Source organism: Astatotilapia calliptera, chromosome 13 (genome assembly GCF_900246225.1).
Source record: "Astatotilapia calliptera chromosome 13, fAstCal1.2, whole genome shotgun sequence".
In the NCBI taxonomy this organism is placed as follows: domain Eukaryota; kingdom Metazoa; phylum Chordata; class Actinopteri; order Cichliformes; family Cichlidae; genus Astatotilapia; species Astatotilapia calliptera.
This window is the reverse complement of record NC_039314.1, coordinates 16,244,358-16,270,548: the sequence shown is the minus strand read 5'-3', so window position 1 is coordinate 16,270,548 and position 26,191 is coordinate 16,244,358. Positions and strand designations below refer to the sequence as shown.

Here is a 26,191-nt window from a genome sequence, read left to right as displayed (position 1 = left end):
TTGTGGGCCAAGCAGGCCTAAAGGGGCCCAGGCTTGTGATCTTTCATGCAGACCAGGAAATGAGGCAAGCAGGGGGCGCAACTCTATGGTGGCCCAGACATGCACAAAGGTAGATCAGACAGCTCACAATTCCCGTCTTAATGCCTGAGTCGCTTGTTTCTTTTCCTATGAAGTGACATAGACGAACACTGAGTGTGTTTGTACTGATCGGTAATATGAGTTGCAAACCAAAATGGCAAAATTCAAAGATAGGAAAACGCTAAATAAACCTTGATACATGTCTCAAAAATGAGATGGGTGGTGATCATTTTGCTGTAGGATCTTTAGTCTCAGTCCAATATTTGTTTTGCTAGCTCAATGCTATAAATACCCAACTATTTTCCTTACATGTCAGGTGACAGTAGTTACTGAGTACAATGTGTTCATATTTTTAGTTCTTTTACTTCATAAATGAACATCGCAGAAGCAGGGGAGTGATCTGTGACATTTCTTAGGAGGTTTTAGCAGCAGGTCTGCTGTCAAAACTATATTCTTCTTTTAAGCACTTTTTTTTTTTTTCAAAAGCTGACTCTCCAGCATACATGAAGCAAGGCCTTTAAAATAGGCGCATTTTGTCTTCTTTTTTTTCCTTGGTATAATATGAGACACATGCTGGCCAGACCTTAATGCCTTTCAGAGATGCTATCTGAAAGCACATTATGTGATCGTTTTCAGTTCACATTGCTCTCTTTGCCGATGAAGAATATGGTTCCATTTAACAGTGCAGACCATTCCATTTCTCAAGGTTATGCATGGGCATGTAGAAGAACAACAATAAAAGTGGGAAAAATGCAGCTCCAAGCCATCTCTAATATGTATTTGTCAGTTGAGTCTCTTGCCATGATTAAAGGCCTAGTGAATTCCTTCCTGCAAGAAAGGAAAGTATTTCTGCAAAGGCATCAGATATCGCTGTGTCATGATAAACTGCCTGCTCCGCTAGCTAAAAGGCTAAGGTGGAAAAAAAGAGAATGTTTTGGACCTTGAAAGTGCACCAAAAGAATAACAACACACAAACTGTTGACCCGTGTGGGAATACTGTCTCATGACATAGAGGCCACTGTTTTCTCTTTGTCCCAAACCCGCATTCATCACACGCGTTTAGCCTGAACCTCTGACTGTGCTCACAGTCAGAGGTTCAGTCCAGTTTTGCAGCTAATAATGTATGAAAAAAAAATCACATTTCAGTTGTAGGACAATAAATAAGGTAAAGAAGTTAAACAAAGAGAAGTATGTATCATGTAATTTGCATTCACACTTTCTAGTGTAGAAAGGTTATTTCGTCTGATTTTATATTACCCTCATGTTACTGTTGTATTATCTGGGTGAATGTTAAAACCTCCCTATTAGGTTATGCTATAAATCAGGTGTCATCAGGTCCTCTCATAGACTTCATTAGAAAAGTTGTTTTGGTCTCTGGTTTGAAGATTATATTTATGAAGCCTAATGTGTTTGTTGCATTTAAACGTGTCACATCAACAAATTGTGATTTTACAAAGATTGAATCGCTTTCTGTACAGGTGTATCAGTACAGGTGTAAGACAGACACAGAGATCTGTTAGCATAATATACCACATAGCAATCTATTTGATTTGTCAGATAATTCCATTATAAATGACTCGACTCCATGAACAGGGTTTAAAGGTCCAGTTTGGGGATTCAAATTAGCAGCAATCTCACCCAGAGGTCAGCTAGCAGCTATAGAGAAATGACTGACACTCAAAGCAAGCCCTTAATCTTAGTATAATATAAACGGATAAGTTAAATTAGGAAAACACCACTGAAGGTGATTAATCCATGCTGTTAAACCTTGTCCCTATGAGAAGATTTCTTTTTGTCACAAAATGTAAATAAAATAAAATGAACTTTAGAACAAAGACTGCCACATGGCATTATTTTTTAACCATGTGGCAGTGGTTTGCTGCTTGCTTGCTATAACTTTATAGCTAATTCTTTTTCTACATTCCTTTTCTGCTAGTCACTTAATGAGGCTGGATCAGAGAGCCATCCACTGCCCTATTCGCCTCTACCGCGAGGATCCAGAGATCCCATGCCCCACAAAGGTAAGAAAAATATTTATTTTCTTCAAAATTAAGAAGAAACATTGAGATCCTGGTTCTATAGATTATGTAAATGAGTCATAACGCTAACAGCAGCAGAGAGTGGGAATCTATTGAACTTGAAACTGAGTTGAAGTTATCTATTCTTATTGATCTCTTCTCATCTGTGTGATGTGTTGATAGTGGGAATAAATCTGAGTAATCTCAGCTAACTCTGATCTGAGTGTAAGCGTGGGAGCATGCAGTACATACACAGAATGAAGCATCCTTGATCTGTTGATACTAGACATTGATTAGGCCTCATATTGACCCAGTGTAGTATGTTGATGTAATTATGTAGCAACTTCTTAACATCAAACACTGCACTCTAGAAAGAATACAACACATTCATTAAAACGACACACTGCTCTAAATTAATGGCGAAGGCCACCTACTGCTTTTGTACCAGATACTCAGCTGAGACTTTGAGAAAAAACAAGTCAAGTTCAATATTATTATACGTATCATACCCACAGGTCATTATCCCGTAATCAGCTGAAATGATTTACTGCAACCAAAATTAACTAATTCAATTCATTCCATTTGCATTTTTTTGTTGTTGCATGAATTCACAACAAAAGTAACATCAAGGTGTTTTATATTGTAAGGTAAAGACCCTACAGTAATACAGAAATAACCCAACAATGACACCCTATGAGCAAGCACTTGGTGACAGTGGGAAGGAAAAACTCCCTTTTAAACAGGAACAAACCTTCAGCAGAACCAGCCTCAGGGAGGGTGACTCATCTGCCGTGACCGGTTGAAGGTAAAGTGAGGAAAACCAAATGTGCATTTTAGTCAGTTCGTTTGACAATTTAGTGGTTTTCTTAATAATTAAACTGAATTAAATAAAGGAAGTGAATATATTTTATTTTAATACCACCAGAAACAAAAGTAAAATTCTTAAAATGCCCTCTATACACACATTCCAGCTATTAACATAAAGTAACATAAACACAACCTATGCTTCAGCCACAGTTCCAGAGATGAGCAGTCTCTTATGGATCCAGCATATGTACAACATATGGAGGTGGAAGACCATTTAAGGCTTTAAATGCAAGCAGTAGCACTGTATACTGGATTCTGTAGTGCAAAGGAAGCCAGTGTCAGTAATGCAATCTCTCTCTTTTTTTCTTTCAGTCAGTAATTGTCTGCTGCATTTTTGGACTAATTTTAAACAAGCAAGAAATGATTTACTAACTCCAGTATACTGTGCATAACAATAGTCCAGTCTACATGTAACAAAAGCATGCAGAAAGCATCAGAGCTGATGGTTTTAGACAAAATTTTAGTCCGTGTCAAATTTGTGTCAAGGATTTTAAACCTGTGTTTTAAAGTGGGTAAGAAGCCCAGGTTATGTGTCAACCTAGTTCATAGTGGAGGGCCTAACGATACGGCTTCTGTTTTCGATTCATTTGACTGTAAAAACTGTGGGATGTTTCTATATCCAAGATGCAGACAGTGGGCCTTCATATGCAGCAATAAGAGGATGCGTGCTGATAGTTTAATAATAAAGATAATTTTAAACATAAAATTTCACAGTCAGCCACCAGTTTTTCCATGTCTTGCAAAAGAAAATAAACATGCGAAGCAGTGTCTTCTATTTTCCAAATTCACGTTTATATATAGACTTTATGGAAACCCAGATTTAAGTAAGCCTGACTCTTGGACTTGGCTTTGTGGAGTTGTTTAAAGCAGAATTAACAGATAAGTTTGGCTTAATAACTCATTTGGCTTAATAAGTACCCTATTTCAGGGTTCAGGGTAGTTAACTATTACTTCATGCTTGAGAGATTCATCAATGATGTCACATTGCAAGATATTTGTGATGAGCTGACAACCACTATAGTAGCATTACTTATCAGTTGCGAGTGCTTCTAGGCTAATATACAGTAGAGTAGACCTCCATCCACATTAATGGTGCCAAGGACAGATCTATGTCATGAAAGCCAGGATGGTGGCAGCTCTCATCGGAAGTAAGGACAGAAAGAGCCTTGTGCTTTGTCAAAATCAGACCTGGCTAAGAACAACTCATTTAAAGGTGAGGGGACCTGCCACATGAAATATATTTCTCCCCTCTGACTGAGATCAGAGTAACAGTGACAGTCTCCATTTGTTATTTTTATGATGCGGCGCTGCAGCCTTAGATAACACAGCCCTCGTCTTCGCCCTTCACCTCCTCTTCGTGTCCCTGCCTCGTCGAGCCCCTACCCCCGCTCTTATTTTTTTCTTTCCCCCCCGTTTATTTGCTCTTCTCAAACACAGTTGAGTTTTCTCTATGTGTGGGAAACGGTCACAGTAACTCCTCATTCAAAGAGAACAAAGTGGTGACAAAGCAGCGCTACAACAAACAGAATGGTTGAGACAGTAATTCCACACAAATGCGTGCTGAGGTAAATTCAGTAAATGAACAAAAGCGCTGAAACAATGCGCTGCATAATTTTGTGCAAATCACTGCAGAACTCTTGTTTCAACACACACGGTAAATTAAACAAATCGCTACATGTTTGTTCAAAATTTGTTGCAAAAGTAAGCCACTCTGGTCTTACTCTGTATCGTGCTTTTCCCACTGCAACTGCTGCTTCTTGTGCCATGTGATTAGCCTGTTTGCTTTATGCTTTAATCTTGAGAATCACAATCAATACTTGAATAAAAAATGCACTTCAACAGCTTTGGCTTTTTAAAGTACACATTATGCGGTATGTGATTGTGACAGTAGTTGTTTGGGTTAATGGTGTGGTCTTTTTAATAGAGAGGCAAGCGGGAGGCTGTTTGGTTTTATCCGGACTCCAGAAATAGCGGCCATATCAGCAGCGTATCTGAGATCGCTCCGACGGTGTCTCAGAAACACTCCGCCTTACCTCCCTTGAACCCCCTGCACCTAACTACTCCACCGTGTTACCTGTTTGAAAGCCCCAGAGTCTGGTTGGCAGAGGTAATTACAGCAGCTAGGAGCTCCCAATGGAAGGCAGCACTGGCAGGTCACTGCCCAGGGACAGAGGGGTGGAAACTGTGCTCCTGTCTTGGTTGGTGAAGGACACGGAATAAAACAAGGTAGCAGAGAGAAGAGCAGGGGAGAGTAGTGAAAAAACATTTGCTGCTGTGGTAGTGAAATCTAAATCGTAATTTCATAGACATCTGACAGCAGACAGAGAGGAAAGTAGGGGGGAAAGGACGGGGAAATCAGGAAGAGGGGCAGCTTTAAACAGTGAAAGGAGATGAGACTTCAGAATGAGAGGAAACTAGACAAAAGGCAAAGTGAAGGAGGATAGTGTGCGGCTCTAGTGTGTCTTGACGAAGGCGTGACACAGAGTGGAGTACATAGTCTGGCAGAGGGGCCCGAGGATCGTCCACTACTGTCACCTTAGCTCTAACTCTCAGTGCTGGTCCAACTGTCAGCTCGACTCTGAATCTAACAGTCCAAGATGGAGTCTCAGTGTAAAGTATAGTTTGCCTTCATGAAGACTGGTCTATACTACACTATTACACAGCCAATTACACGATGCAGTCTTGTGTCTTAATGTGAAGATGTATCATTTCAGCCTGGAAAAGAAAAAAAAATGTGCTGAGTTATTTATTACCACCTTGTCTTTTTCTTGAGGTGGCACATTTTGAAGTCAGATTTACATGTTGATTTCATAGATCTAATTATAGCTGTAGTTAAGAGGTATGTATGTAAAAAAAAAAAAAAAAAGTAAGGCTTGAGACTTGATTGATGTATCTGTGTGCACAGAAGAAATTTTAATGAACTGCCTTTCATTTCCTTTGTATAATTCAATAAATATGCCAGACACTAGAAGCTGCTTTTTCACATGTATCAGATTAAATCTGATTGGGCCATCCTTCAGCAGTGACAGCTGTAAATGAAGGGGATGTCTCTGTACAAGCCAAGTAAATAGATCAAGAAAAAAAGCCCCACCTGGTATCTGCCTTACAGTATGAGCCCTGGGCCCTTTTAATCTTGCTTTTCTGGGCCTGCTTCCAGCTACTTTGTATGTATGTAACTTAAATGGTGCACAACTGTTATTAAAATCCCCAGAGGAAAGCAGCCTTCAAAGAAGAAAAAAAAAAACCTCCTTTCTGATGATACTCATGGGGCACCTCGCATTTGTTTAGAAGTTCGCTTTTGTTACATGTCGAGGTGATCTGCACTGCAGCTCCTGCTACAATCCCCACAGCTCCCTCGGCACTCCTCCCCGAAATGGAGCAACGGGAACAGATCCAAGCTAAGAGTAAACTGTTTTACAGTTGCTGCACAACAAATAAACAAACATCTGGAAGCATTCAGAGTGGCCCATTAGAAGGGCTCTGGGCTTTGCCAAAAAGGGGTAAATGATGAGGAATGGGCTGTCGAGAGGCTGGTGGAGACAGGGGAGAGGCCAGATGACAGAGCTGTGGGTGCTAAGCACTGCCTTTTAGAGCTCAGCTGGGCTCAGAGAGATCTACACCTGCTGCTATCTCCTCCTCCCCTCCTCTCCTCCATCAGACATCTGGATGGGATACATGACTAATGGATGACTAAACTGCTAGTGTTGAAACTTAGCTGTTGTCATTATGAAGGAAAAGGTTGTTTGTCTGACTGATGACTTAATGTCCTCTGTACAACACACTTGGTAAAAGTAAAAATCAGTTTGACGGCTTTAAAATGAAAAAAATAGATATACCCCGATGTCTGTTTATCGTTGTTTGTGTAATAACCAGAGCTGATTGTATCTTCTATAAGTGCTTAGATTAGATGCTGTTGTGAATGCAAATCTGTTTTGAAAACATGTTCCGCTGATTATGAAATTGCTTCCTAAATTAACTGGCATTACATCAGACATCTGTTTCTTAACCCCGTAGGTTTTTCTGCACCGAGCTGTTTTTTCCGTGCTTATCTTGAGTGATAACTTAGTTCTGGTCGATGTCAATCTGTAGATAGAATGACGACTCTGCTCTTTCAGCTGACAGTCCTTCCATTCTGGTTTGGGCCACATGTTCCGAAAGTATGGAAACATCCTCTCTGGAACTTAGTGAGAAAACACAGAGCAAAGCTTTGACGTTTCCCATTAGACATACGTGCTCTGCAAGACATTTCACTCAGTCCCGTAATGATTATACCAGGACAATCTGTCCCCTGATAAACATCACTCTTAAACACAAAGACTTGCTTTGGCCCCCACACAACTAAAATGAGCCACATGGAAAGGGAAAAGTGTAATCTTTTCCTCAAGACTGTCCCAGAGAGTCCTTTGCAGAGCTGCTTTCTATAAACTTTTGTAATAAACCAAACAAAATTTGAAGTGTGCATTCAACATCAATGAGAAGGGACAGATGATGAAATGCTGTTACAGAGAGTGATATATATACACACAGTGAGCTGGCAGCTATATACCGAGCCTCTGCACCAAACTCTAAAAAGTAAATTAACAAAGTAAAGACATGGCCTTCTTCCCGGGTACTGACTTCATAAAAGTGTTTCCCAAGCACTCGTCACTTCATGAAGGTTTTATTTCTCTGCAGCGTCTGCCAGTTGGTGAGCTGATGAGGTGTCTTAAGTTTAGTGTGTAATGACTGGGTGTCCTGTTGCCATCTCGGAAGTTGTCATGTAAATCAAAATCCAGCTACAAAACTGACACAGTCGAACAGATGTTCCCCTTTGTTTAAATGACCATGCACAGTGTTAGCCTCAGGAGCTACTTGGACAGATAATGTCGAAATGTAAGATATTGTACCGTGGTGCTGCGATGCAAATTTTCTAGAAGTACTTGCATGGCGTAACTTTGTGCTGAACATTGGGGGGGTCAAGATCTCTGTCTAAATAAATAAATAAATCTGGGTAAATTCCCAGATGATTAAACATGCAACTATTTTGCTGGCAATACCTGAAATGAGTAAAGAAAATCAACAGCCTATTTATGCAAGTTAATTCTTAATTTCATTAGGGGGGTTATATTGGTTGGATCTGATTATTGGGGGGGGTGGTCATAACCCCCCTAACACCCCTGGAAATTACGCCCCTGAGTACTTGCTATATTTCATCTCAAATATAGCTAAACAGCTAAAACTAGCCTTCAATTTATACATTACATAGTAACGCTTATAATTTGCTCACAATGTAATACAGTGTTCTCTACTTATTAGGCTAAAATTTATCTTACGATATTAAAAGACAAAAGGAAAAAGTACATGTGTATTTATTGTGTGATTTGGCGCTATATAAATAAAATTGAATTGAATTGAATATTTATCAGTAATAATATTCTATTTAAAAAGGCACAACATTACATGTACTCCTTTGAATGTTGTAATTTAACAAAATAAATACCTTTAATACATTTTCCTGTTAAAAATGGCTCTTTACTTGTAGTTGGAAACAAAAAGTAAGTAGAAAAATGTGTCGTAAATGCTCGATATTTCTCTTTTTGCTTCTAAACGCGTATCAAATGTACAAGATTCTGAAAATTCCATCGCGGTCACATCAGTCTACTTTTTGGCAGCGAGGCTCCTGGTGTATATCACAGCATATCACAGTACTATATACTCCCCCTGAATAGGACAGGCTCTATTTCCTTTATCTGAGTCAGATGATGTGATATTATTCCTCCCAGGAGTGGATTGGCTCAGCAACATGAATATCCATTTAAGCCAGCCTATGGAGATGGATGAGGCGAGAGGGGACGAGGCAAACTGGGCCTGCAATCCCTCATCGCGGCTTCGCATTGCACAGCGCTGTCCGCATCCAAAGTGATGAGAGCTCATTTTTAGGAGGCAGGCCTGTCCTTGTTATTACTAGCCCTGGAAATCACCTCTACATTTTCTCCCTTAGAAGCAGGCTAGATTAAAATGCCAGGATAACCTCCTCAACTTCCATGACAGGCTTAACTGCCAAACTGTGACACGCCAGCTCTAAACTGCTTTGAGAAAGCTGCCTTCCACCAAGTGTCATTATCTCTCCGTTATCTGATGGCACTCCTCTCAGTGTGTGAATAATTCTGTTTGTGCAGGGTTTGGGGAAATGTCAGTGACACTATTGTTTTTACCTTGCCGTTTGATGTAGCTGGGAGAGTCTCCCGAGTGTCTTGAGTTCTTAAACTGATGTTGGGCGTATACAGGAGAAACTTAAAGTGGAAAGATAGTACTGTCAGCTTCTGAACTATTCCAAGATATTTGTTTGTTAGTTCCTTTAACTATTGGTATAAAAGTACACATTCCCCTCTCTGATATTCTGCATTAATAAGGGTTGTTTCAGTCAAGTTAAAGTAAAGTTCTGGATTTGGTTTGTCTGAAGCGATTGAAGTGGTTTCATTATGATGCCACCAAGAGTTCACTAATGTTAGACAATTAATGTCACAAATTAATCTGCAATTTTTTAAAGCACCTGTTTTACTTTTTAATGAGTAAAAAAGCTAAGTCATACTTTCCACCCATCACTATTGAAATATGATTATTACAAGCTTTGAGCCACTTTCTCAGCAGCGGGAAAATATGGAGTCTCCTAAATCTTTATAGTCCGTGACTATTGCAGACAAACCTTTGTTATTTATGATGATAGAAACCCAACTGGGCTTACCCGTTAAAACTTTCTTAAGCACAAACAGACGTATGTTTCTTGGCTGCTTCCCTTAATATGTCAGAAGAATAGACAAGGACATGAGTTTCTGCCAAGCAGACCCAACCCTCGTGGAAAAATATACTGCAAGTCCTCTGGACCTTGGTTTACTTCCCAGTTGCACTGGTCATTCTCAGGAAGGTAGCAGAACATAAATCATCCAAAGTGGATAGGCCTGCAACAATCAACTCTGATTCTAATGCAACTACACTATTCATTTTCCACCATGATTTGTAGCTGTGGTTGGGGACAACTGAGATGTGGTCAGTGCTTTCAAGTCGTACTTTCAGTCAGAAGTTGGAGCGGGTTTCTGGAGCCTTCATGGTTTCCAAAGGTGGGAGTCCATCATGGTAATTTAGGATGGGGGTTAGCTGCCAGATGGTTTTGGATATTTTTGCAGCAGGATGGATGTTGGGTCCACAAGCTTTCTTCTGTGTCAGTACCCCGTGAAACAAATTGCTCAGTGAGCAGGCTGAGTCTGTCTACTTGAGGGGGGCTCGCTACCCTTCATTCTGATGAATAGCTACTAACATTCAAGCAGATGGCCGACAACTTGTCATTCTAAAAGGGACAGGATCAGACCAGAACAATGCCTTGTAGCCTTGTAATTATTGCACGTTACCTGGGATGTTTAAACAGAGACACAAAACGTCTCATAGTTTATATCAGCTAATATAAAACAATACAGTATTTGTTAAGTACACTTACCTTCTCAGTTTATGTGGCGTCATATATCTTAATCAGGGTGTTTTTTAATAAATTATATTTTAAGTCTGCTGTAGATGCTAATTCTAGGGTAACTGATCGCGCACGGTAATCATTCAAGATCAAAACATGCTTTAATGCAAGTCTGGTTAATGGCTCAAACAAATTAGATTCCAATTCACTCAGCAGCTAGTTTATCATGCTGTATGGCTTACCAGCTGTGCTACATCAGTGAAGCTTTCTGTCAGGAATCTTAACATAGCTATACACAACATGGAAATGCTAATATTTGGTGAAAGAAGAGGCCACACAGCAGCATAAGGTGAACTCTGGCTTGAGAATAGGTTCTGAAGTACAATAAAACATTGATACGGCTAATGATCTTTTTTAAAATTTATCATATTGAGTATACAACAAAACTCAGCACAATTTCAAGCAATAAAAACAAGACTTCCACAGAGTGTTCCATATAGTACTGTGCAAAAGCCATCACTTTATTGAAAGATGTATACAAGGAAATACAGTATCTAAGGCAAAAACAGAGTTTGTACAACTCTAATGAGCTTGAAAGTCAATATTCGGTATGACTACCTTTATTCTTCACAGCCATAACCCTCTAAAGCCCATCGATCGTATTTGATACACGTGTTTTTGTGAGTTTTTGAGACTTCTACATCATCAGCGTGACTTTTTTTTACCCTCAAAAAATGATGTAACACATTTCTAATGACTAAATTGCAAAACTATGGCTTATGTAGAAAATGTGATACAAATTAAAACTCATGCAGATTAAAATTTGATATATTTTTACAAATTTTAAGGTTAAACAAACACTTCATTATCAAAAAAGTAAAGATTTCTGGCAGTTATTTCATGGTGGAGGTTTTAAAGGGTTAACTCTCTCAGGCAGGTGATGGGAAGTTCTTTTCATTTCTTCAGAATGAGTTCTCCAGGCTCCTTGAAGGACATTCAAAGCTCTTCTTTGGATGTTGGCTGCCTTCTGTTCCATTCTCTATCATGCTGGTACTTATAATGTGCACTATGTGAAAAATGAAGCTTTTCCCAGTCATCCACTTGGTATCTCCAGATGTTATTGCAATGATAAATTTTGACAACATCACTGGCTGAAATGTAGCCCCATAGCATGAGAAAGCCTCTACCACGTTTCAAAGTTGGCTTTAGAGACATACTATTGTACCTCTCTCTTGACCTCCTCTGTACATTTTGACATATTTCAAATTTGAATTCATCACTCCATAAGATCTGTCCAGACACACTGCACACCATACCAAGATACAGCATGTTTTTCTCATAGATCCAACTAAAGATATGGAAAAGAATTGTGTGTTTCTGCATCAGAATGCTTGGAACAAAGTTTCTAAAGATACAATTTCAATTTGGTTCCTTGATAAATCTGTTATGTATAGACACAACAAACCCTTTGAGATAGGTGCTTTTTTAGGTCAGTGTTAGGTGCGTCAACACACAAGAACCTGAACATGACGAGGTGCAAACACAAACTTTCAACGATCTTCAGAAAGCCTGAAGAACTGTTGGTCAAAACTACTTTTAAAAATGACCTCATACTCCTTTGAAGCAAAATATAAAGAAATATGGCGTAGGGAAATTCTCCCTTCTTTTCATTTTAACCAATGCATAACCAGATCCTAGCAGTGTAGTGATTAGAGTGGCACTCTTATTCACCGACATGGAACTGCAAAACTACAAAAATAATTCTCAAATTGTAATATAATTTAATTCTTCTTTAAAAGTTTACGAACACTTGATATTTGTTAATAATAGAGGCCATCATTTTTAGAAAAGGAGTCCTTACCATTTTACAGGAATGAAACTACAGGGTAGATTACTTTAGTGCTGTTGGCACAACAACACTATGAAGAGATTTCCATGTGTCTTAATTGACACAATTAAGACACATTGAAATCTCTTCATAGTCTCCATGAAGATCTTCAAGGGATTTTTTTTATAGTCAATTCATTGAAGCACTAACAGAATTACTAAAAGACTGCAATATTTACATTACTGATATATTAAAGTGATAATAGTACAGGGTGGGCCGTTTATATGGATACACCATAATAACATGGGAATGGTTGGTGATATTAAAGTCCTGTTTTCTGGCACATTAGTATATTTGAGGGGGCAAACTCCTCAAGATGGGTGGTGACCATGGTGGCCATTTAGAAGTCGGCCATCCTGGATACAACTTTTGTTTTTTCAACAGGAAGAGGGCCATGTGACACATCAGACTTATCGGTAATGTCACAAGAAAAACAATTGTGTGCTTGGTTTCAATGTAACTTTATTCTTTCATGAGTTATTTACAAGTTTCTGACCACTTATAAAATGTGTTCAATGTGCTGCCCATTGTGTTGGATTGTCAATACAACCCTCTTCTCCCACTCTTCACACACTGATAGCAACACCGCAGGAGAAATGCCAGCACAGGCATCCAGTATCCGTAGTTTCAGGTGCTGCACATCTCGTATCTTCACACCATAGACAATTGCCTGCAGATGACCCCAAAGATAAAAGTCTAAGGGGGTCAGATTGGGAGACCTTGGGGGCCATTCAACTGGCCCACGATGACCAATCCACTTTCCAGGAAACTGTTCATCTAGGAATGCTCGGACCTGGCACCCATAATATGCTGGTGCACCATCTTGCTGGAAAAACTCAGGGAACGTGCCAGCTTCAGTGAATAAAGTGGGAAACACGTCATCATGTAGCAATTTCAAATATCCAGTGGGCTTGAGGTTTCCATTGATGAAGAATGGACCCACTATCGTTGTACCCCATATACTGTATCACACCAAATCATCACTTTTGTTGTTCCAACAGTCTTGGAGGGATCCATCCAATGTGGGTTAGTGCCAGACCAATAGCGGTGGTTTTGTTTGTTAACTTCACCATTCACATAAAGGTTTGCCTCATCACTGAACTAAATCTTCTGCGTGAACTGAGGTTCCTGTTTCAATTTTTGTTTTGCCCATTCTGCAAATTCTGTGCGCCGATCTGGGTCATCCTCGTTGAGATGCTGCAGTAGCTGGAGTTTGTACGGGTGCCATTTGTGAGTAGCTAATATCCACCAAAGGGATGTTCGACTAATGCCACTCTCCAGTGACATGCGGCGAGTGCTACGCTGTGGGCTCTTGCTGAATGAAGCTAGGACAGCCACTGATGTTTCTTCATTAGTGACAGTTTTCTTGCGTCCACATTTTGGCAAATCCAACACTGAACCAGTTTCACGAAACTTAGCAAGCAGTTTGCTAACTGTAGCATGGGAGATGAGTGGTCTTGTAGGGTGTCTTGCATTGAAATCTGCTGCAATGACCCGGTTACTGCATTCACCAGATATCAACACAATTTCGATCCGCTCCTCACGTGTTAACCTCTTCGACATGTCAATGGCTGTGAACAAAGAGAAACTTGTCAATAACTCATGAAAGAATAAAGTTACGTTGAAACCAAGCACACCATTGTTTTTCTTGTGACATTACCAATAAGTTTGATGTGTCACATGGCCCTCTTCCTATTGAAAAAAAAAACAAAAGTTATATCCAAGATGGCCGACTTCTAAATGGCCACCATGGTCACCACCCATCTTGAGGAGTTTGCCCCCTCACATATACTAATGTGCCACAAACAGGACTTTAATATCACCAACCATTCCCATGTTATTACGGTGTATCCATATAAATGGCCCACCCTGTATAATACAACAACTCCAGGTCTGCATGGATGCACTTTTCTTTTTCCTCTGGAGCATTATTTGTCCATACACACACACAATGTCATTCCCAGGTACCCTCTATGCTCTGAGCTATTGTCGTGAAAAGAGCTGAACTCATCTGTCAATTATGGTAAGCTCCATTGGGCGATTGTCTAAACTGTTTTCTCACTCTCTGGATTCACTCTGCTGAATCCTGTGATTTATTTTCAACTGCCTAAGCATCAATACACAATTGGGAGACACTAAGCTGTGATGTCTGAACACAAACTATTGTCAGAGTATCAGCATAGCTCACATTAAGTGCCATTTAGATTATTCATTGCACTGGGCTGTGTGAAAACTGCTTGTAAAGAGAAGAGAAGGCCATTATCCCATATGCCGGGATTCCTGTGCTATGGATCTAAGCTTCTGTTTACTTCAGATTCACTCTCCAACTGAATGAACGGTGTCAAGGCTGAGCCGAAAACAGGCACAGATTTTGTGCCCCGCCTTGAAGTCCATAAGGTCAACTGGATATGAATGTCAGTGCTATTTTGTAGAACTGACATGCATTTTATCTCTTTTAAAATATAAAAGGGGCCCTAGGTTACAGGAAGTAGTGGGTTTTATGGTTTGCACAGGCTTCAACATCTCAGCTCAACCAGAATGAAAAGAGCAGGGTCACTGAAATGCTAGGAAGTCCAAAACAACCTTTTAATCTGTCACATTCATTTTCTTATTAGGTCCCTTTAAACAGACAGAGCAGGTTTCCCTGTCATTGTAATATGAGCGGACAAGTTATTTCACCATCATAATTTGATTTGTCGATAGTTTCTGGCATGTTACGTCGCTGCATTGCAAGATGATTGGATTGACTGTTTTTTTTTTCAGACACATACATTTATCCCAGATTGTTGCACAGCTTCATCCCTATCGTAAAGGATAAACATGTACTCAAACCTAAACCTTCAAACCACACCGAATATGATGAAAAAAAATATTTTTGGTTTTGTGTATTTGCTGAAATTATGAACTGCTATAATGCAGCAGAATGTCAATAAACTGATTGAAAACGCTGAAAGCACGAATAAACAGGAGCTATTTTTTGTGCATGTGAGTGTTTAGTGCCTGGAGAGCTTCTAAAGAAAGCAAAAATATGTCTCACAATTTGACACCATTAGCAAGTGTTAACGCATAACCTTTGGCAACACTGGCCAGCCGCTCTGTACCATTTTAGGCATCTTCTGCAGGAGCGGTTCTGAGCTAAGGACTTGGACAGCTGGATAACTGAGATGGGGTGGAGGGCATGCTGCTGGATAAAGTGAAACAAACATATCTGGCGGTCTGATTCTATGTTTGCATGTTTCCACTGTGACCCTGACATGCAGTGTCTCAGAGCTAGCCAACTGTTTGTTTTTTGCCCTTTGGTCTATGTTTTACTGAAATAACTAGCCCCTCCCCCCCTTGTTCTCCTTAAATTATAATCTCCCTGTAAATAATAGTGGCCACTATTTTCAAGTGAAAAGAGAACATTTTGAACCATCACCCAGATTAGTGTTTTTCTGTTATATAGCAGGCGGTAGATTGTAATAAGAGAGCCGAAAAGATGATATTAAGATAACCTTGGGAGAGAAGCGATAGCACAGCCATCAGCATCTGTCCTTCCTGCCGTCACTAACCCACGGTGACATTTTGGCTCAGGAGCAGCTCGAGCAACAGCAGTTTATTTGCACTTTGTATACAATAGTTGAAGGGGTGCAGTATAGCTTTTTATTATTGTTATTATTGTACTGTTGTAGGGATCGCTTCCACAGTCTGATTCTATTGTGATGTGTTGTTACCCATTAGTGTATGGCGAGGTAATCCTGACAAATACAGTGAACAAATCAAGGACATTAGTGCCGTGATGTGCAGTCGATAATATTTGGCTTCATTAATTCCTATGCCCTGAGATGACATCCCACTCCTATTAGGTTTGAAATCTCATCCCCTTCTCCTCTATACCTCAGCTGTGGCTCAACCAAGCAGCCAAGCAGATAATACGCTCTGAGCTCTGAAACATGTACCATTATAATTAGCTTTGTCAGGTCCTAGCCCCTACAACCCTCATGCAGATAATATGATAATATGTCTTCATAACCAGCTGACCTTACATGCTCAATATTTCTCCCCTTATGAAGATTACATGTCAATAAAGTAATTGAGTCCCGGGGTGTGTGGCAAGTGAAGATTTAGGTTATAGGACTTTTTCGGGGCAGTGATGTACGAGCGTTATTATTTTACCTGTCAGGAGATGTGCAGGGGCTGAGGACAGTCCGAGGGTGTCAGGGGGGAAGGAGAGGTGAGGAGGGAGACAGAGAGAGAGAGAGGGGAGACAGAGAGACACAGATAAGAGGAAACAGAAAGAGAGGGGAGGGTGCAGAAAGAAATGAAGTGAGCCAAAGAGGAGCACGGACAAGGCAGCGTAAGGAAGACAGAAATGAAGAGAGGAGGGGGGAAGACTGGGAAGAGCAGAAGAGGCGAGATCATTTCTCAAAAGGACGGACAGATCCACAGTTAATCATTCCCTCATACCTTCATCTCCATGTCCCCCTGCCTCACTCTCTGCATATGAGCAGGGGATATGTCATATTAATTAAAAGAAATAGAGTTGCAGTGGAGCCATCCATCTGCATAAGGCATAGGGAGGCCAGAGGGGCATGAAGAATCTCACAAAACACAAACGTATCATCACCACAGCCTCAAATCTGATTGGCTACCCTGGGTTCATCAGTTGTAATTCTGGCAGGAAATGACGGCATGTAATTTGACACTGCTATAAGCTGAATGTGATGTCACCAAGTGCACATTTTTCATCCTTTTAACCTTAAATTTACAGTATCTGTTGGCTGCTTTTCTTTGTACTCGCATTTTGTACTCCCATAATCACCTATAACTCACACAATGTCTGGCTCTAAAATACTCTTAAATACATATCAGAGCAGCATGATTAGGGCCAAAATGATTAAAGCGATAATTCTGATCAATACTCCCATCAGAACCTGTCACAATTATTCATTGATTTTAGTGACAAAAATGGTTTTATTTCACCTCATGTAAACGAAACAGCGATTTAACGTCCGTGCTGTGCTTCTTTCCTGATAATGTACAAAACTTACACTGTGCTACATTCCTGACACGGTCAGGCACTGCTTTAGGGGGCACTAAATTTGCTTTTGCTTTGCGTTCTACAGTTAGGTCTATAAATATTTGGACAGAAATTATTTTCTAGTTTTAGTTCTGTAGTTCAAAAAGATTGCATAAAAGTTTGAGGAACTAAAACTTTTTTTTAAACACAATCCCTTCATATCAGGAGTATCAAAAGTAATTGGATAAATTAAATAACTGAAAATAAAATGTTCATTTCTAACACTTGGTTAAAAAACCCTTTGCTGGCAATGGCAGCCTGAAGTCTTGAACTCATGGACATCACCAGATGCTGGGTTTCCACCTTTTTAATGCTCTGCCAGGCTTTTACTGCAGCGGCTTTTAGTTGCTGTTTGTTTGTGGACCTTTCTGTCTGAAGTTTAGCCTTCAAATGAAATGTATGCTCAACGTGGTTAAGATCGGGTGGATGACTTAGCCATTCAAGAGTATTCCTCTTCTTTTCTTTAATAAACTTCTGGGTTGCTTTGGCTGTATGTTTTGGGTCATTGTCCATCTGTATTATGAAACACTGCTCAAACAATTTGACTGCATTTAGCTGGATTTGATCAGACAGTATATCTCTGAACCCCTCAGAGTTCATTCAGCTGCTTCTGTCCTGTGTCACATCGTCAATAAACACTAGTGTCCCAGTGCCACTGGCGGCCATGCCTGCCAAAGCCATCACACTACCTCCGCCGTGTTTTACAGATGATGTGGCATGCTTTGGATCATTAGCTGTTCCATACTTTTTTCTTGCTAACATTCTGGTAGAGGTTGATCTTGGATTTATCTGTCCAAAGAATGTTTTTGTCAGAACTATGCTGGAGTTTTTTAGATGTTTTTTTTAGCAAAGTCCAATCTAGCCTTTCTATTCTTGAGGCTTTTGAGTGGCTTGCACTTTGCAGCGAACCCTCTGTATTTACTTGGATGCATTTTCCTCTTTATGGTAGACTTGGATATTGATACGCCTACTTCCTTAAGAGTGTTGTTCATTTGGTTGGCTGTTGTGAAGGTGTTTCTCTTCACCATGGAGATGATTCTGCGATCATACACCACTTTTGTCTTACATGGACATCCAGGTGTTTTTGCGTTGCCGATTTCACCAGTGCTTTCTTTCTTTCTTAGGATGTACCAAAATTTTGCCACTCCCACTATTGTACCAGTTTCTCCGATGGGCTTAAGGATGGCTTGTTTCAGCTGCTTTGACCACATGTTGCCTGTTCACAGCAAAATCTTCCAAATGCAACACCGCACCTTAAATCAATTCCAGGCCTTTTATCTGCTTAATTGATAATGACATTACAAAGGAATTGTCCACAGCTGCCCATAAAATAGCCTTTGGTGCCTTTAAAAAGAGGGGCACATGTTAAGGAGCTGAAACTCCTAAACCCTTCATCCAATTTGAATGCGGATGCTCTCAAATAAAAACTGAGAATCTACACATTATTTCCATGCCCATTATGGATCTGTTACACAGTTGAAATGATGGGCCAACTCATCTCCCGTGCAACATATTTATTTTTACAGAAAACTGTAAAAACAGAAAAATAAGACAGGCCGTACGCTGCCTCTTCACCACTGGCACTACTTCTTCTAGTGTAGCTGACATTACTTTATACAAGTAACTTATACAGTTTCACATTCACATGCACCACCTTTGTAAACTGGTTAAATCACACAAATACATTTTACTATACACATGAACAACATAGTGAACTCATTACAGTTTTATCTTGTTTTTACTACTGTTTAAATCTATTTATGAACCTGTCTTCTTAACTGTATTTAATAAACTAGATCTCTTTCAAATAAATGTTTTTCTTAACATATTTCTACAGCATTCACTCTTCATGAACTAAACATAACGCAATTCACACTTTCTCTTATTGTGCAAAATATATATCTTGTGGCTTTAACCCAAAAATACACCTGCACCGAGCTCACAGAGTTTCGGTACAGTCTAACACTTGGATCGGCACAGGCTAACAACTGGACCAACTTGGAAATTAGCTCTTTAGCTTAACATTCGCCACACACAAGACATTTATCATTAATCGCCACTGCTGTCTGTCACTTTTATAACATCTGTTTATATTATCAACCACCCAGCTTACCTGTAAAAACAGAAAAATAAGACAATCAGTTCTCTTTGGCGCGCAGGCCGTACGCTGCCTCTTCACCACTGGCACTACTTCTTCTAGTGTAGCGTCAGCTACCGAGGACCGAGCGCCCGTACAGGACCGAGCGCCCTCTGCTGGCGGAACTTATACAACAGTAAAACTTACATTGCAGTGGCCTTACTAAAAGAAAATGTCCTTGAGTATAAAATAAAATGGGGGGCTACTATTTTCATGTCTCTGTCTTTAACATAGTGCCACATATCTAATTAAAATATTTTTTAGTAAACAGGTTTGTCTCAGTGTCCAAATATATATGGACCTAACTTTATTTTAGGAACAGACATTTTCAATATTCTTCAATCATATACATTTAATTGTAGAAAGCCAAAATTGTAATTGAAATTAAAATTTGATTAATTGTGCAGATCTAATACATACTATATGCATGTACAATTCTGTTAGGCAGACTTTGCAAGTACTGCATTGGATCCTTTTTGCCTTCAACAACTCTTCATTTTTAATGATACAGATTTAGCGAGGTATTGGAAACATTCCTCTGAGCTTTTGGTCCATATTGAGATGATAGCATCACACATTTGCTGTAGATTTGTAGGCTTTCATCCATGATGTGAATCTCATGTTGCTCCACATCCCAAAGGTGCTCTATTGAATTGAAATGAGGCCATTTCAGTACAGTGAACTCATTGTTATGTTCAAGAAACCAGTTTAAGATGATTTGAGCTTTGGGATGGATGGATGGATGGATGGATGTGTGTGTATATATGTGCATCATTTTCTATTTCAGTAGATATAATAAGTATCAATAATGCTGTCAATGACTTTGTTTAGCCAGCCACCTAATTTTCAACTTTAGTTCTTTAGTGAGAAGATCTAAACTGTATACATTACAGTGGTGAAAAGTTGCAAAGCAGATTAGCAAACTCAACTTTTTGAAGTGATGGGGATACCAAACTAAATGAATAAATAGGTGGACATATCATATAAGCTTGTCAGTTCTTGGACATGAATAGCATACCCCTTCAAGGTAAATGGCACAGATTGCATATGCACAATTGCAAGTGCATCAACCAATATTAGATACTCTATATGTGTGTTACTTTTTGCAATTATTTCTGAATAATTCAATTCTGAAAAGCAAATCTTAAGTACTGGGGTTTCACTCTTATCTTGACAACATTTCTACCTTTTCACATGAGTAACATGCATGCTTAGCTAAAAAAAAAACCTGTGATGTCACCAAAGTTTAACCACGCCATCACTAGAAAAATGTTGATTTTCCTCAAATCTCTGATTTAAAACATCTCAGCAGTTCACATATGTAAGTAATCCTTTCTCTTTTTTTCTTTCTGTATTTAGTGGCTAAATGCCATTTGTCAAGGTACCATTTTGCTCATCATTTTGCCCCTCATAATTTGACTGTCAGTGCTAGAGACAGAGGAAATGGGATGTGAAAATGAGTGTGGTCGATTGAGGTCCAATGACGAAGGTTACACACATTTTCATCTGCTACAGAAGCAGGGGACACACAAAGACAGGGTGGAAGAGCAATGTTAAAGGATATTTTACCATGTCCTTTTGGATTAGGCCTGGAGATTGATATCTTCCAGTCAGATGAAGCTCTGATGTGAGTGATCCAGCTCTTCCATCATTGTGACATGCGGCTCTTGGCTAACGCTCATCCGTGTTGATGGGCACACCCTACGCCACAAGGGCTCTGGCTAGCATACCCACCTTCCTCTTTCCCATCTCTGTCTGCCTCACTCTGCCATCTCTGTTCTTTTATTTCCATTGCCCTTCTCCCCTGTTTTCTGTCACCATGTCATGTTCAATCACTGTTTGGCTGGCCAGGCACTCAGTCGGGCAGGCAGGGAGCAGGGAGCCCCAGGTAGAGAGCTGCCTAACACGCGTCAGGATGGGCACTGAAATGACTCTAATAATGGGGTCCCCGTGTGGCCCAGACTGGCCAGTCAGTTAGCAGGCCTAGGATGGGGACTAATAAGTGTTTGATGTCTGCAGGGGAAGGAAGTGTGAAGGAGTACAGCCAACCCTGGACACTCCAGTCAGGCAGGTGCAGCCAGGCAGGAACTGAGGGGGTCGACTGTGGAACAAGACGTCAGATCAGTATTGATATGTGTCACGCTGGAGGTTGCCACGCTGTTTGTTTAAGAGAGTGTCTCAGAGTAGTACTAGCAGCCATGCAGTAATTGATGTCTAGATCAAAAGTGGAGCTAGAGGACAAGCTGATACGCCTAATGCTCAGTGAAACCAAATTTGTCGATTTTTATAGCGCGGCGAAGAAGGAAAATACTGCACAATGTGTACCTAAATTATCAGTGCATGTGTAAAACTCCGGCAGCAGTTACACTCATGGCTAAATTTGCTGGCCATCCTTGATTTGATGGAAATTACCACTGACAGGCAGTGAGGTGCCATTTTGTCCACTGATGCGTGAAGTCCATCATTGTCTGTGTAGTTGAGTTTAGTTAACATGGCACTTAGCGACTGACATTGCTTTAGAGCCAGCAAAACATTGTCATTGTCATGTCATTTATCTCTTGCTAGACAATTTTCGATGTGGTCTTCACTGAACGCCTCACTGATGCTTCTAGCTTTTTACAGTAGGCATGTGCAGCCAGACAGAGTTTCGGTGCCCTCTAAGAATAAACTGTATGTCAACCCCCTCCGCACATTTTAGGCCCTGATATGGGAGCGAATGGCTTGCCCAGCACCTTGCACTGATAAAGCCACAGCTGTCCTTTCAAGTATGGCCATCTAGTAACAAGCTACTTCCCTTTGAACAGTTTTATGTGGTTGTAATTGACCTGACAATGGGGTTCATTATGCAGTCCCTTTCATGCTGTTTTGCCTGATAATTATTATTTAATGTGTTCGGATGGAGTGCATCATTAATTCATCCCTTCCTCCAATGTCAAAGAGATGAACAGTGAAGTTATCACTCTCTGGTGATTAATATTATGCTCTTTTGTTATTGAATCCTGTCCCAGTGATTAAACCTTCATTGAGCGACTCACCAGCCGCTCTTATTAACGGCGTCATTAACAAACACAGTCAAATCTCTAATTGTGATTTTCGCTTTTTCTTTCGTGTTTTTGGTCAAAGGTTTGAACCACTTATCTGGGCTTTTCTTTTAATTAGAAGTCCCGAGCGTAATGAAGAACACAATCGATCAGTGTCAGGCTATGTGGCGTGCAGAAAATGAGCGCTTATGATTACTTGCGTCATTAGTGCTTTCACGTGCCTTTAAGAGCAGATGAACTGTAGGAGTAAATAACCAGCCTGTCATTAATGTGCTTGCGGTTGGGTTTCTGTTGGTTACATGACAATGTATGCTTTGCAAAAGACCCTCAAAAGGGGGACGTGAGACCTTCTGTCCTCCACCTTAAACAACCTTCCTGTTATCTGCAGCCTCCAGAGCTACTGTAACTATTTTTCTCTTCTGGCTCTATATGGAATAAACGTCACTGAAATTAATTTCCTTTTTTCTTCTTCTTCTTCTTTTTTTTTTTACTAGACCCCTCAGAATGGTAATCTCGTCTTCAGTCAAAATTTATGTGCCCCCGAATTCAATTTCCTTCTCGTCCTCATAAGTTGAAGGTGCAAAGATGGATGACTGACAGGCATTTACCTGTATATATGATTATAAATTTAAAGTGTTCAATTAGAGTCTTTAATTTAAAGTGTTTGTCAGCTGTAAGGGTTCAGTCATGCCTGCTAATGCACAGGTTATGCCAGGGGTTTTAAACATATGGCCCCAGGGCCAGAACTGGACAGCTTTGAAAAAAAAAATGTGAGGAAGTGCATAGATTTTTGCACTTTCAAGTTTTACACCTTTTCCTATTGATAAAGACCCCCCCCCCGCCCCATTCATATTACACATACTACAACATAATTAAGTAATATAAAAACAATAAAATGACAAAAACGTTCCTGTTTTTTCATGTAATTTTCTTTAAATTGATGAAAACTTTAGATTTTATAATTACAGAACAGTCTGAGCAATGAACTGCCAGAACTTTTATTCTACACACCTAAGATCACAGAATCCTTGTTCTTTGAAACACACTATATAAAATGAGTTTGACAATCCTGAGTTATGTGCACTGCATGTCGTTTTAGGAGAGGGTGTTATCCTACCTTTTGTTTGCATATATGCTATTGTAAATCATAATCCTTCAGTCACACAGCCAGCCTTCAGCGTCTGAATGTGCTATTTGTCTACCTCAAGGAGAATCATGTAGAAAAAGCTACCTGGTATTGATCAGCGCTGTTTGAGCCATGACCCAGCAACTTTCCTCTGAAAGCCCATCAGGATGTGGCAGTAGCAAATATTTCAACTCTCCATCTGTCACACTTGCGCCAGCCATTTTTTTTTTAAATTCTTTGCTGGCCTTCGGTGTGTGTTGTTATAGCATCTGAATCATGTAGAAAGTTTCTACATCTGTCTCTGTGTTGGTCAGGGTCTCTGTTTAATACCTCACACCCAAAGAAAAAGAAATAAGGCCCTAATGAAAGCTTGTGCAGCAACAATAAAAGTAAAAGTATAATACATCACCGTATTTTATATAATATTATGAAACGGCACCATGTGCCATGTCTTAGCATCCTACATGGCTTGCTATTCACTGTTATGTTGTAGGCTTTTTAATCCCCTCCTTCCTGTCTCCCCTACACAGTTTCTCTTCCCTCCTTTTCCTCTCCCTTCTCCCCAGCCTCTGCCTTGGTGAAAAATGGGGCGCATTTCCCTGATAGCCTGTGTGAATGTGGAGAGTATAAATGGCTAATGAATTACAGATGAACATTGACGCAAATTAATCTTCCTGATGTCCCAGGGTTATATGGCAGCTATTTAAAAGTTTAATCAATACGCTGAAGTTGAGAACATGCAGGCGCTGCAGTTGTTTGGGCGCAGTAAACGGCCAGGAGGGGAACAGGGAAGGCATAAGCCCAGGGCATGCATCATGATGACAGCTATTTATGTTTAATGGACTAAATATTTTTTACTGATGGAGGACAAATGTCACTTTAATTCTTAAAGTTACAAGCAGGAGATTTGTTTGGGACTGGTGAAAGATGGGTGACACCTCAGCTGTTTAAAAAGGCTAACTAATGGACATAAGAGTCTATTAGTTAAGACTGAATAGGAATGGATTTTGTTCGAACATGCCATTTTAAAGCTTTTCTGAGAACCGCACATCAAAAATAAAAAAGGAGAGGTTTTACCTAAACAATGAGTGTTTAAATATATAGATTGGCTTAAGTGTGATTCCAAATTGTTCATAGGTGTGGACGTATTAGTGGTTTTCTGTGTCTTTGATTTAACCCTGTGACGTACCGGAAGTCTGTCTAAGGGGTAGCTCTACTTACAACCACTGTGTGGAAATGTCATTTTATTCTATATGGCATCTTTTTTTTTTTTTTTTCAAACTGGATCCAGCTTCTGTTACGTCGTTCATTTCATCTTATTCACTCATTCATCTTATTTATATGAAATCAAGAAAGAGAAAGTATGTGCTGCATTTCCACATTCAGTACTGTGCTGGCTTTCGAGTTGCTTGCTGCTGCTGCTGCTGTTTATCTCTGGCAATATTTAAGTGGCACTCAAAAGAAAAATATACTTAGTTCATACTGCCACACATAGCCAGCACACCAGTACTAAGTGAAACAATTCAATTTCTCTCCATGGCAATGTGCTGTGTGTGCCAGCTGACCTCTCAGTGGGCTGAATCACAGTCTACTGCCTGTTAGTTTATGGGACGCAGAGGGGTTATCTATCTACCGGCTTCCCTATAGAGAGAAGGTGGCGACTCCATCTCATGACGTTGGGCTGAACTGATAAAAGGACAGCCGGAGATGGATTGTGTCCACAATAATAGCCCTGGCTCACAGCAGCCTCCACCCCAAGCCCATAAGTCACTTGCACCAGTTCTTATAGAAGCCAGCGATGAACAACATCTGACCCCATCCCCCACCTGCCCAGTGTTATTTCAGCCCTTGGAGATAATACGGAGAGTGTAATTGTGTTGTTAATTGGATTCTTCAAGTTATATTTTTTCCCCCCTGACGGATTGAAACGCACAAATTGTTGGCTAAGTCGCTAAAAAGGAGAGTGTGGTTACACAAAAAAAAATCAGTGAATAATCAGAAAGCAGAAGAGTGCATAAAGGAGGAGAAAGACAAAGTGGAAGCAGTTAAGACAAGAGGGGAGAATAGATGTGGAGAGGGGACAGGGCAAGAAACTAGGAGTGGAGGGAGTGAATTCATGCCAAGAATAGATAACCTTGATGTTAAAAGCTACATCCGTTGGATGTGTCTTTCTGTGACATATTGATGGCCCTTGAAAAGAGTCAAGCTGATTGTATGCAGGGAACAATCATTAAACCCACTCCATCTCCCTCCCCTCTCTGACTCCCTCTGTCTTCCTCTTATAAGTGTGCGCTGATGAAATGCTACAAGACCCACACATGCTATGAGCTAAAAAATTAGTCCAAGTCCTTATTTCTTACACAAACTATGTCTCTTACACGATCTGCCTTCTTCCATCTGTTAAGTTTTGAGACACCCGAAAGCTATGTCTACTACCTCTCTGTTAATACTATTACTAATATTATTTTACATCAGATTTGGTTCCACATTTCTCTTGATGTCTCTTGTTAGGTCACAGCATCTTTAACAGGTGAGG

General features: G+C 40.1%; 1 protein-coding gene across 2 annotated transcripts in view; it reads left to right on the top strand.

Moving 5' to 3' along the window:
- The window catches only part of lrmda (leucine rich melanocyte differentiation associated), a 212,056-nt gene that overhangs the window by 181,172 nt on the left and 4,693 nt on the right, over nucleotides 1–26,191 (top strand). The window contains exons 6-7 of one of the 2 annotated variants that reach the window (XM_026190903.1): nucleotides 2,015–2,099; nucleotides 4,888–6,320. In XM_026190903.1, the coding sequence (XP_026046688.1) occupies nucleotides 2,015–2,099; nucleotides 4,888–4,934 (132 nt within the window). In that variant the 3' untranslated portion in view covers nucleotides 4,935–6,320. Of the gene's footprint in view, nucleotides 1–2,014; nucleotides 2,100–4,887; nucleotides 6,321–26,191 lie in introns of those variants that run through there. The other variant, XM_026190901.1, reaches the window with a different exon arrangement.